Source organism: Gavialis gangeticus, unplaced genomic scaffold (genome assembly GCF_001723915.1).
Source record: "Gavialis gangeticus isolate Ggan-Ray unplaced genomic scaffold, GavGan_comp1, whole genome shotgun sequence".
In the NCBI taxonomy this organism is placed as follows: Eukaryota; Metazoa; Chordata; order Crocodylia; family Gavialidae; genus Gavialis; species Gavialis gangeticus.
In genome coordinates, this window is record NW_017729026.1 from 17,295,849 (window position 1) to 17,308,624 (window position 12,776).

Here is a 12,776-nt window from a genome sequence, read left to right on the forward strand (position 1 = left end):
TTAGCGTGGCCCGTGTTCTCCCAGTCATTTCCTGCATTGACATAAGAGCCCCTGAGGCTGAGCCCCAAGGAGGCTAATTCTACCCCTTCCCCTCCTCCCCTCTTCCATGCTGTTGCCGCTTTGGGATTTCTTGGGTTTCTTAAAGCACCTTCTTTTCCTGCTGTTTCAAAAATAAATTGCAATTGATGATAATGCACAAGTATACACCAAAGAAAAGGAGAGAGATTTGTTGTTTACATTATTAATCTTTAATGATTTATTGACCAGAAGTTATATAAAAATAAAAATATTTCTGGATTTTCCATGTAAATAATTTTCAACACAGTTACTTCAGCTTATTGAACACAGCTTATTATACCAGGTTCGTTTTATTGCACCCAGGCCAAATTGTGCAACCCATGCCAGGAAAGACTGCTGATGGAAGACAGTTTGGTGTACGAGGGCAACAATTTCCAAAAAGTGCACAGTGTAGAGGTGCTTGCAAGGCAGGTGAAGTGTTGGCAAACAACAGTGCCTGGAAAAAGCCTCAGCAGCCATAGCCTCAAGCCCCAAACATGGGAGAACTCCCTATAAATCAGAGGGGAGTAAGCCCAAGTTGCCTTCATATCACCCTCCATGGCAGTGTGTGCAGGGGAGAGATGAGTGCAGGCCAGGGCAATGGGGGAAAAAACAGTGTTTTGCAAAAGCTTCAGGAGGCTTGGCACAGAGCCCCAAACATATACAACTCTCCCCCCACTTATGCTACAGGCAAAGGAAAAGGGCAAGCAATTTGGAAAGACATCTTTGTATTATTAATGCTTTACACAAGACTATTGACATTAATCAACATTACAGCACCCACCCAAACAGTGCTGTATTAAAATTGATAACTCTCTACAAATCCTAGGGAAGGAATCCAATCACAGGAAAGAGGCAGGCCTGGAAGTATTTTACAGAATGCTTCCCCAATTATTAGAGGCAAATTATCATAACAGGCAGATTACCATTAGATCATCATTAATATTATTATTATTAGAGGGAGATTATCATTAGAGGCAGATTACCATTGTACTATTTTGATTATCAGGCAGAAATGTATTATTAATGTTTTAAACAAAGCCTATTGGTATTAATCAACCTTAGAGCACCCGAACAGTGGTGCTCATTCATATTTTAAAATTGGTAGCTCCCTACAAATCCTAGGGAAGGAAGCCAATAAGTGCAACCAGAATTGGTTGCCTTCAAATCAGTCTCCATCCCAGACACCCACTCCCTGGACACAGACACCGAGCTGGCAGGGTACCCCATAGTTTGGGGCAGGCACCCTAACAAGGAAGGTGCTCAGCCAAGGCAGGGCAGCAGAGGAGACAGGCAGGCCTGGCAGCATATAACAGAACTCTTCCCCAAAGTGTTATTATTAGAGGCAGATTATCATTACAGGCAGATTACGTAACCAAGAAAAAATGGTTTCTTTTTCATTTCTGAACGGCAACTCAGTCAGTATTGTGAAGAATTCACTAAATGTTATTTGTGACAATGCAGAAAGCCTAAATTCATCTTATGCACTGCATGTTCTGACCAGAAAAGCATTACTATAATTAGAGGCAGATTATCATTAGATGTAGATTATCATTGAGTTATTTTGATTATCATTTATGATTCATGTTCAATTGGAGTTTGATTAGCAATGCATCAGTGAGGAAACCAAAAAGTACACCCACAATGGGTCACCTTCACATGGCAAAACATCCCAGACTGCACAGTGGGCAGGTGATTGCAGACCAGGGTGTATTGGATGAACACATGGCCTGGGAAAAAGAGCACCCCACCACCACTTATGCTACAGACAAAGGAATAGCGGCAGCAGCTTCAAAAGTCATATTTTTGTCATTAATACTTTAAGCAAATCTATTGGTATTAATCAATGTTACAGCACCAAAACACCCAAATCTGGGAGGACCCTCAGCAGGCACAACACAAAGCAAACATATACAACCCCCTCCCACTTAGGCAATCCCCACACTCACACCCCAACCCCATGAGGACCAAATGTCCTATAGGAGCAGCCAGCAATAATGTATTGCTATTAACTAATGACTTAATTGTGAGACATATTCATATTATTAATGCTTTAAACAAGCGTATTGCTATTAATTAACATTAGAGCACATTGCGATCAGACTTTACCGATGGGAGGACCAGAAGAAATCTATTGCTGTTAATCAACATTAGAGCATGTTGCGATCATATTTTACAAATAGGAGGACCAGAAACAATCTGCTCATTCATCAGAGCTCAACTAAGACATGTCACTTGGAAGTGGTTGGATGCATGAAAGCCTTGTTGGTGAGCTTGCAAGAGAAGATGAGGGGTGGGAAAGTGGCCCTTTTCCTATGACCATCAGGACCAGAATGGTGATCAGCATGCCAGGCAGGACCTGTAGAGCCTGTTGATTTTGTGTATTACTTCTTTCAGCTTCTTGCTTAATCTCACAAAGCAACCCAGTGACACTTCCCACAGACCAGCAAACTTGCTGGATGATTTCCTTGATCCATTCTGTACATTTGTTCAGGCTCTTCACGATCCAATCAAGTCACACATCAGCAGCCCGGTTGGTCCTCCTAATTGTTCTCGGCGGAGGGGTAGCAATCAGAACTGGAACATGAAACAGATGTGATTGAACAATAATCATTGTTTGAAAAGTAGAACTTTTGCTGCAACATAGCTCTCGCACCACTGCCAAAGCTGCATGCAAGTGTCTGCATACCTCGAGGTTATCAGAGTGCCACCTCAAAACCAGGAGAGAGTGGAACCTCAAATAGAGGAGATTAATAGGACCTAGTAGCATGCTCTGCATTTTGAGATATGACCTGACCAGCGGCATTTTAACACCCTGCCCAAATCACACTGGTACCCCTGCCCACCCATCTCACCCTACACAAGACCCTCCAAAGTCATGAGTGTAAATATGGCAGCTAAGCAACATACCTTGTGTGGAGGTAGAGGTCCCAGGCCTCTCCTCCTGGTGCTCAGAGCCCACAGGACTGTAAGCACCACTGCGCTCCAAACTCAAGTCGCTGACAGCGTTGCTTCTGGCCAGTATGGTGGGAGAGCTGCTGACACTAGTGGAACTGCCCAGTGGAGCAGTGAAGTCCTGGTGCTAGTGGTTGTGGATGTCCGTCATTTCAACACATCCATAAGTTGATGCATGTATTGATAATTAACTATGTGCTTGACTGCTGTGCCCATGAGCTGTGCCCTGGTGACATCCCCATGGAATCTGGCATAAAGCAACTTCACCTTGACATGGCACTGCTCAGATGTTTTCTTGTGGCCATGGTCTGCCATTCTGCTGGATGTGTCACAGTATATGCGCTAGTTCACTTTCAGGCTGATCATGAATTGGCAAGCACCTCTGGTTGCGCCAGGACATGTGCAAGGCATTTAACTTCCTGGATGCTCCATGCTATTCTAGTCTTCTTTGCTGCTATTCGCTTGGCCTTCTGACATTCCTTAGCCATCTCTGCTCTGCAGGCTTACCCCCAAGTATGCTGGGGCATCAATCTATAGAGTTCTGAGTGACCTCTCCTTGGAAAGGTCACCCCCAGCAAAGCAGTACATTTTGCACGGAGAAGTAGCAAAATTTGGCGCCAAACACAGGTGCTGATTTTGGTGCACTACTGTATGCTTGCTCTGAGTATATAGACTTGTTTTCTCATTGCAAGGTGGAAAGAAGAATTAGCACCCCAAAATGCTGAACTACAAGGAGTGAAGCCCCTTGGGGTGAACCAGCTTTGTCAAGCTTGTTGTGCTGGGTGTGTGGTGATGATGAGTGGCAAAGGCTGCAGGGCCAGTGCTGCAATGGGCAGCTTCACTTCCCTTCAAAGACCTTGCTTGGCAGTGGTTAGCTGGGAATGTTCTGCTGGTCAGCCTTGGCAATCTGCACCCCTTGGGGTGCCCACATGTGCCATCAATGAGTTGGGGAACTATTGGCGTGCTCAGGGTTAGCCCATATTAGAAGATCAACAGAAATTGTTGGCTGCTGTGCAAAGTGACTTGACATGCTTGGAGTGATCAACCTGTCCAAAGAAAAATGGGGTAAGTGTAGAGGCACCTTGGGGACCAGGGTGACAAAGGTGGGGTGTTGCTTTGATGAACCATGAAAGGCTGGCTTGGCCAGCCCGCACCTGGAGCTTGCAGGGGACCCCAGGCACCCCTGAATTTGCAGACTGTTACAGATTGTGCGTCACTGGGTACTACACACTCTCAGGAGTCCGGGGTGTAGAAAGGCAGGGTGCAGCCAGGGGAGAAGCCCAGGGAAGGTGGGTTCCCACCAAAACCACGTGCAGACTGTCAAGAGCAGCCTGTGGGGCAAAAAGTATCTGTGTCTGTGGGACCGAATAGTCAGGGGGAGTGGGGTCAGTCCTGAGTCAACCTGTTTGTGCATGGAGAGATGAGGAGACAGTGCCATGGTCTGCTACTATGCTTAGTGTCAAGGGGACCCATCCTAGCTATGGGCAACCTGTCTGGGTGACCAGTGGTGTGACCCAAGTGAAATATTAAATGTCCTTCATTGTCCAGTCAGGCAATTGTTAATTGTAGGACTGAACTCCATCTAGTGTCCAAGGGTGGGGAGGTTTTGTTTCATCATGAGTATATAGGCAGACAGTCACTTTTCAGTACTGGCAGACAAGCCTACTGTTTTTGGTTTTTGGTTTTGTTTTTTCTTGGGGGCGGGTGTTGTGTGTGGCACAGATCAGGTGAAATACTGGAAAGTAATGAAGGAATGGGGATTTGGTAGCAGGAAAAGGGGGTGCTGGAAAGGATAGCTGAAGTAATTTTGAGTTGAAAGCATGTCAGATATGTTCAACCAAAGCAGGAAAGAGGCAGGGGATCATTGCAACATGACCTGGTTTAGATAGCTATTGACATGTAAATGGTAAAAGTGTTTTCATGCAAATTGACCAGTGTTGCATGCTTTGGGGACCAGGGCATGGTTAGAGGCAGAATTGCTTGCTAAGACCATGGCTTGCTCAATTCCTAATGGACTTAGCAGAATGAAGAGATTAATCTTGATGACCATAGAAGAGCCATCACAGAAGTCTTGTTATAGAAGAGGAAATTATAAAATGTATGGAACTGGGCTTATGGAGTGTCGGTTCAAACTCTTGCAAAGGCACATTTGGATGTCAGCCTCCAAGCACAGGTTCTTGATTGAACTGTACAAGGTGCTGATGCATTTGAAAAAGATAAATTGTGTGTGCATGTAGTGGAGCACAGTTGGGGTACTTGCCACTTAACGGGCTGCAGCAGGCTAGAAAGGAGCCTGCAAGGAGGGAAGCCAGGAGACACCCCCTAGAGTTGCCATTTTAAGAGGGAAGGTGTGTGCTGGAGCACTGTCGGGTGCCCACTACTTAGCAAGCTGTTGCAAGCTACAGAAGAGCCTGCTTGGTGAACTGCAGGGAGAGCCTCCCCTAGTGTCTGCCACTTTAAGGCAGAGAGCAGGTACCCAAGAGGTGCAGGCCAGCCCTGATGAGGCAGCCATTTTAAGGCCCAGGCTGTCAGGGCTGAGAGCAGTTTGCTGCAACCAGCTGAAAGAGCAACACCATACAGCTTAGTTTCCCAGGAACATCCTGGAGGTAAGGGCAGGAGCTATTGGGGATGACAGGAGGCTCCTGGTCCTGGGTATGACTGAAAACTGCACCCTGCCAGGGAAGGGCAGCCTAGTAGGACTGGCCATGGCAGAACAGTCCCCCAGAAATGCCAGGCCAGTTACCTCCCCGGTCAAGGAGGGACACATTAAAGCCCCATCCTGCACCATTTTGTGTGTTATTAACATCAGAGGGGAGTGGGGCCAGGCATGCCCATAGGAGTAGCACCTGAGTCCATGGGGGTGTAAGACCCCAGAGCCCCAGCACAGGGGCAGATGTGTTGAGGTCCCAGAAAAGGGTGCAACTGTGTTGAGGCCCAGGAAGGGGGCAGTGAAGCCCAGGTAAGTCCTCGGACACCTGAGGCAGCAAGTGGGGCTGAGGCTGAGTGAGCTGGCTCAGAGGGAGCCACAAGAGAGAATAACTGGCCCCAATTAGGGAACCTGTGGGTTGAGTTACCTGGTGATGGGTTAGGAGCAGAATCAACCCAGTGTTTGGTGAATTGCCCAGTCACCATTAAGATGAGGGTCATGAGAGAGGCCCAGAAGGCTGCGTGCTGTTTGGCCAAGGGGTGAAGAGATAAGCCTGATGGCCTACATGGTCACTCAAGGGAGCAGGGCGGGGTGGATGTGACCCAGTGAGGGCCAAGTGTGTAAGGGTCCTGGTGAGAGAGGGCAGAGTGGTAGAGGCCTCAGTGAGAGGGGGGCAGAATGTGTGAGGCCCTGAACAGGTCAGTATGAGTGAGGCCTAACAGTGTACTGAGTTTGGCCTGGCGTTAATCTAAAGTATAGCACAACACAAGGGTGACATCTGCAAGGCATGGGACACGATAATAAGGAAAGGGTGGAGTTGTGTGCAAGCCCCTTGACATTGGGGTACTTAAATGGGCAGCCTCCCACTTATTACAACCATTTTTGTAACAGCAAAGGTGTGGCAGATGAGACTGGGCATCCTGCCCAAGACAGGAAGGTAGGCTGGTACTGTGACCGGGCCTTGGAGTTTGCCCCCTGTCCCAGTTCATAAGACTATAGTGGCTTGCTGGCCATACCTTAAGGGCAAGGATCACCAGATATGAGCACACAAAAGCAGCTCAGACTGGTGGAAACGCATTGTTATGTCTACCTGAAATGATGATCAGTGGCTAGAGACATTAAGAATGAGTAGGGACACCTTCCACATTGTTAGTGTTCTGTCACTGCACATTGAGCACTAGGCAACTGTCATATGGAAGCCCATCACCCCAGAAAAGTGTGTTGCCATGGCCATGATGAAATTGGCCACTCCAACAAGCCTGTACCACATGGCAAATCAGTTCAGCAGGGAGGCTCTCTGCACCTCACCAAATAGTCTGCCAGCTGCTTCAGGAACTGGCAGAAAACAAGTTCATCTGCCTGAGTAACCCCAGGGAGGTGGTAGAAGGATTCAAGGTGATGGGCTTCCTGAACTATGTGAGAGCACTGGACAGCATGCACATTCCCAGCCTAAAACCATCCCAGAACAACTAATCATTCATCAACAGGAAAGGATTTCCTTCAGTCATTCTCCAAGCTGTAGTGGATCACCAAGGAAGATTTATAAACATTTACACAGGATGGGCAGAAAGCACCCATGATGCATGTGTCTTTCAAAATTGACTGCTGCCTGGGATGATGGAGAAGGGTTGATATGCCCCAGGAATGGAGGAGGTTGTCATGTGGAGTGTTTCAGTGCCACCCCTCATAATTGAGGATGTGGCTTACCCACTCCTGCCCTGGCTTATGAAGCCCTATGGGGGGCAAGTGACTGACCCACAGAAACAGACATTCAACTACCAACTAAGCAAATGCTGCATGAGTGTAGGATGTGCCTTTGGGTGCTTGGAAGCCCATTGGAGGTCACTCAACTACAGGCTGGAGGCAGACCCGGAGAACATCACCTGTTTCATAGTGGCAGCCTGTGTGCTACATACTATCTGTGAGTCAAGGGGGGAGGTTTTCAGTGAGTCTTGAGCCCAAGACTTAAGGGAAGCAAGAGAAGCTGCAAGATGTACACAGAGATCAGCAAGGCAAGGGGGAGGGGAGGTTAGACATTCAGGCAAACAGTGGAAGAGAAACTGTGATCAGTGTGGCAAGGTGGGTATCCCCACTAGCCATAGCTAGCCCCCCACCTGCCTTTGGGCATGTTGCCCACCTGTCTCACCTGCCACACCTTGTTAGAATAATAATTTGATAAATAAAGTGGGAGGCTGCCCATTACTATACCCTGATATTTGGGGGTGTCCACAGCTCTGTACCTCCCCTACATCACAGGCCAAGCCTCACAGATGGCATCCAGATGTTACTGTGCCCCTAGCCTACAGCTGGAGCATGCTTAGGCTATGCCACCAGGCCTCAGTCACACACAGAGTCATACCACCTGCCTCTCACTCAGGCCTCACTAACTCCACCCTCTCTCACAGGGTCTCTTTCTCACGTTGACAGCTTATGCCACCTTGTTCCTTCTTGGAAAGGGCACGCTTTTGTCAGGATTAGCTAGTCCATTCCTTGGGTGGCAGACGTACCATCTGTTGGGCCTCTTCTGCAACCCTCACTGGGGTAGTGACCAGCCAATTACCCAACCAGGTCTAAGCACATGCCCCCTCTACTCGGGGCTTTCCTCCTTGGGTGGGCTCAGGTGGCCATAGCCGTGCCTAGCCCCCTGTACCTCTGTTGTCATCTGACCCACCCAAAGGTGGGAGCTGGGGTTAAGGCACCCTGACCCACCTTTCACCGGGATGGTAACTAGCCTGGCATTTCCTGAGAGCTCCTGCACCACTGAGAGCCTCACCAGACCACCCACTCCCTGCAGGGTGCAGTTTTAGGTCATGCCCAAGACCAGGAGCCTCCAATCCATACCCTACAGCTCTTCCCTTACCTGCAGGATGTTCCAGCAACCTTGCAGCCAGGTGATTTTGCTACCTACCCTTCCTGCAGCAAAATGCCCTGTTTATATGGGCAGCTCTGAATCCAAAATGGCTGCCCTAATCAGGCACCTGCTGGCTACTGGGTTCAGGCCCTTAAAGTGGCAGGCACAAACAGTGCCTTGCCACAATCAGAAATTGCCTGGCAGCACACATTATGACTGCTAAGGCAGGGGAATGTGAATGTCTAATTGGATTTTTTTTATTTCATTTCATATTTCATATTAGTTTGTAATTGAATAAAGTCTTTCTGAGAAAATGTTTTGGATACCTTTGTTGTTAATGGGCTCTGGGGGTTGACGCAAGACTAGTTTCATGGGGGCGGGGGAGGCATAGGAAGGGAAGAGGACATCCTCCCTGCAGGAGGGAGGGGGTGCTGTGGTTACGGGACATGGGGGATGGGTGTTGGGTTTGTTGGTTTTAAGTGGTGAGTCAGGCAGGCACCTGAAGAAGGAAGGACTCTTAACAGAAAACCACGGAGCAGAAGAAGGGAGTGGGGAGATGACTGCGGGCACTGAGAAAAAAAAAATAGGTCTGGACGGTCTCTCTAGGCAGCCAAAATGTGAAAGCTCAAGGGTGTAAAATATAAAGAAAGAAATATAAAAAAGGGGGTCAATATTGTAATGTGAGGTGCTCCTACAAACGCTAGGCACACCTGGATCGTAGTAACCGGAGATGCAGGAAACCAAAATTGACATGCAAATAGGATACACTGGGGGAGGGGAAGGGAGGTATGGGTAATCTGGCCATCAGTGGCTGCTGAAGAAGAGATAAGCTGTATTAGTATTGTCTCCAATTGTGTGGCCTGAGACAGAATTGCAAACACACTTGAAGTTGTTTTTTTAAATGATGACTGAGGCCGCATGGAAAAACAGGTTTAGTAAAAGGAAAAACCCCTTACTGGTGTTCCCCGAAATTAACCATGCAAATAGGCAGCCTTTCATGTTTCCCCAAAACAGCACCCCACATTTGTGCCTGCCCCGGTCTGAGTTCTCCCTAACATGCAGCTGGCTGCCAGGGAGATGGCTGCAAGCATACAAAGACAGTTTATCCTTTTGGGCTTCGAATTAGGGGCTCTGGAAACCCCAGGGGTCCCCTCAGTGGTGGGAGGGGGAAAAGTATATACCATGCAGGTTTGTCAGGGAGAGCACCAGGAGAGAGCACCAGACAATGAATAGCTGGGTGAACGGTTGATTAGTGGTTGATTAGTGGTCCCTGCAGGAGAGACTGTTTATGAAACTCCAAACTGAAAAAAAACAAACGTGTCTCATCCCAAGTCCACCCCCCCATATGACTTAGTCTGGCCACCTGGGCTCCACTCAAGGCTGGAGGTGAGGGCTGGCCAAGGCAGCCTTTCACATTTCCCCAAAACAGCACCCCATGTTTGTGCCTGACCCTGGTCTGAGGTCCCCCTAACATGCAGCCGGCTGCCAGGGTGATGGCTGCAAGCATAGAAAACTGGTTCACCATTTCGGTCTTCGAATTAGGGGCTCCACTGGAAACCTCAAGAGTCTGCTCAGTGATGGGAAGGGAAAACCATGGAGGTTTGTCAGGGAAATCACTAGGAAAGAGCACCGAACAACAAATAGCTGGGTTAACAGAAGAAATTTTGGGGAGAAGTGTAACCAAAAGCCACACAAAAAAATAAACCAGTGACCATATACATTGACCATATACATTCTTAAACTGCCCCCTGATGTAATTTAGTATTAAGAGGTCAAGAGGACAAAATTGTTATGAGGTGCCCCCTAGCGTCTTTTACTAGTAATAGCATAGTAACCCATTATGAGTCTTAAATGCATTACATAATGTAAATGTAACGTCATTCATCATGGTGCGTTGCGAGAATAAAATAAACCTAGGGAATATCTTTAGAGAAACCTGATAACATATACAAACACCCCAGGGGGCTAAAATAGCACTCATTCAATATCTCTTGTTCATGCATGACATGAACTCATCAGTTCTATTCTGTCAAATGCAGTTCTACACAGAAAAATCTGTAAAAATGACATGACAAAGATGTATGGTTTACAAATAAGAACAAATTGCTTTGTTTTGTTTTGTTTTTCCCTTACTCCTTGAGGTCAGGTCATGTGTTTGTTATTTATGATCGCTAAATATGTATGACACACAGTTCATGAGAAGAAATGACTTCAGCTTCACTTTGAAATCAAGTGAAGCATATTTTTTAATAAAACCTTGTAAACAAAAAGAACTTGAGCCGGAAGTTATTGAAAAAGATTAAATATGAAATTCCCTCAACAGACCATTTTTAGATAGTAACTTTTCATACATGAATTGTCTTTAAGTTTGTAAGTTGTAAAAATATGAGAGAGAGGGACATAAAGCAACTCTTGCCATGGAAAATAATTCATAAATAATCATTCATTTTTACATGGCAGTAAGTTACTGGTGCTTCAAACTGAAATATTAGGTTCAGTTCTGCCATCTAGTGGGTATTTTGTTTCTTAGAGATGGAATGCTGGGCTTTTTTCTCCAGAGAACAGAGATTTAAGTGAAAATGAAAGGTTTAACAGACTGAAATATAATTTTGTAGAGAACTAGCTACCTCCCTTCTATCACTTCAATACCACATTCTGTTGTATATCTTTCAGAGTAATATTGCCAGTATCTTTCAGAGTAATTTATTGCCAAGCTAGGCCTAAACAGTTTTTCAGATTTGCTGAGGTATTTTATTTTTTTCTGAGAATTTATGCTTTAGGGGTCTATTCAAAGGATACAGTAAATGTGTAATTATAGAAATTACTCCACTTCCTTTCCAAACCTGCTCCCTACTCTGAAGCCATAACAAAATGGAAATCTATCTAATCTTCCAATCTCCTCCTCTGTTCTGGTGCAAGGAGCCTGCTTACATTTGTTATTTTTAATGCAGCAAAAGAAGAAGAATGATAAGTCAACAAACAGGTTTGTGAGTGTTCCCAATCTAAGTGCTCTGGAATCTAGCGGAGTGGGCAATGGACATCCTAACCGCCTGGACCCCATTCCTAATTCACCCATCCACGATATTGAGTTCAACAGCAGCAAACCACTTCCACAGCCAATACCACCCAAAGAGCCCAAGACGTTTTTGAGGTGAGCACTGCCTCACCAATCTTTTTTCCTTAACTTGGAGAAATTTTGTATTCCTATTTAGCTGAACCCCACTTGTCACATGAACCGCTCAGGAGTACAAATACTACTATGGAATTTAAAATTTTTACACTATATTTGTAACCTCTTTACAGTATTCCTTTTTATTGTAGAGTGTAGAAATGTGAAATATTTTCCCACCCTTTTATAAGCCTTGAACCCTAAACTTCTAAGATTTCTTAATATTATTCATGTGCTTCCAATTGTTTACATATCTGAACAATTGTTTTAAATGTTTGTGTTATTTACTGGTTATCCTTTAGAAATTGATTTTAACATAAGTTTTTTATTCAGTATCCTGTGATACTGGTTTTAATATAACAAAACTTTTCTGTGTTACCTGAATGTTTTGTTTTGTTTTCCCTTTTCCTCACCTATGTCAAATTGTTTCATAAATATAATATAATATATATGCATGCTTTAGTGCTTAATGCTGTGCTTCCAGTAATAAAGATCATCATTAACATTTCCAGAATTCGTTCTTGCAGAGGAGAGGGCAGAGTGAAATATACTATTAAGTGGGAAGATTTCAATATTTAAGCCTTAGGTACTTGGAGACTGACTATACTGCAGAAGTGGTGTACTGTGCCTCTATATTTGGTATTTCTGACTTATGCCTATAACACATTATAGGGAAATCAACGTGTCACAAATACCAGTTCCACAGGCAGTTGCTTATCCTCCCACCCGAGGGTGGATCCAGGGTTTGGTAAAGCGGGGGTGTGGGAACAGGGAGCCATGCTGCAGAGGTTGGTGCACTTCCCACCCCTGCCGAACCGACCAGAGTGCAGAGACCTCATGGGAGCTTCTAGGGACTTTTAAGGACCCCGAAAACAGCTAAAAATCCCTCCTTCCTTCCTGTGCTCAGAGGCATGCCCCCAACCCTGCCCTTCCTCATTTCACAACTGCTGCTTTCCTTGTTGTCCAAGGGTGGGGAAACTTCAAAGTCTAGCCTTGGCACAGCCCAAGTGTAGCAGGAAGGAGCAGCTCCAAAACTTCCCCCGCCCCCGCTCCCCCCCCCCCAGGAAAAGCAGCAGCAGCCAGCAGGGGGGGGGGGG

General features: G+C 46.2%; 1 protein-coding gene across 4 annotated transcripts in view; it reads left to right on the forward strand.

Annotated features, from left to right (window-relative positions):
• Positions 1-12,776, forward strand: part of FAM184A (family with sequence similarity 184 member A) — a 265,054-nt gene that overhangs the window by 249,063 nt on the left and 3,215 nt on the right. For 3 of the 4 annotated variants that reach the window (XR_002097914.1, XM_019520034.1, XM_019520035.1), the window contains one exon: positions 11,462-11,661. The exons of the other annotated variant lie outside the window; for it this stretch is intronic. Coding sequence is in view for 2 of the 3 variants with exons in the window: in XM_019520034.1 (XP_019375579.1) it covers positions 11,462-11,661 (200 nt within the window). In the remaining variant the exon portion in view is untranslated. The remainder of the gene's footprint in view (positions 1-11,461; positions 11,662-12,776) is intronic. 4 annotated transcript variants of the gene reach the window in all.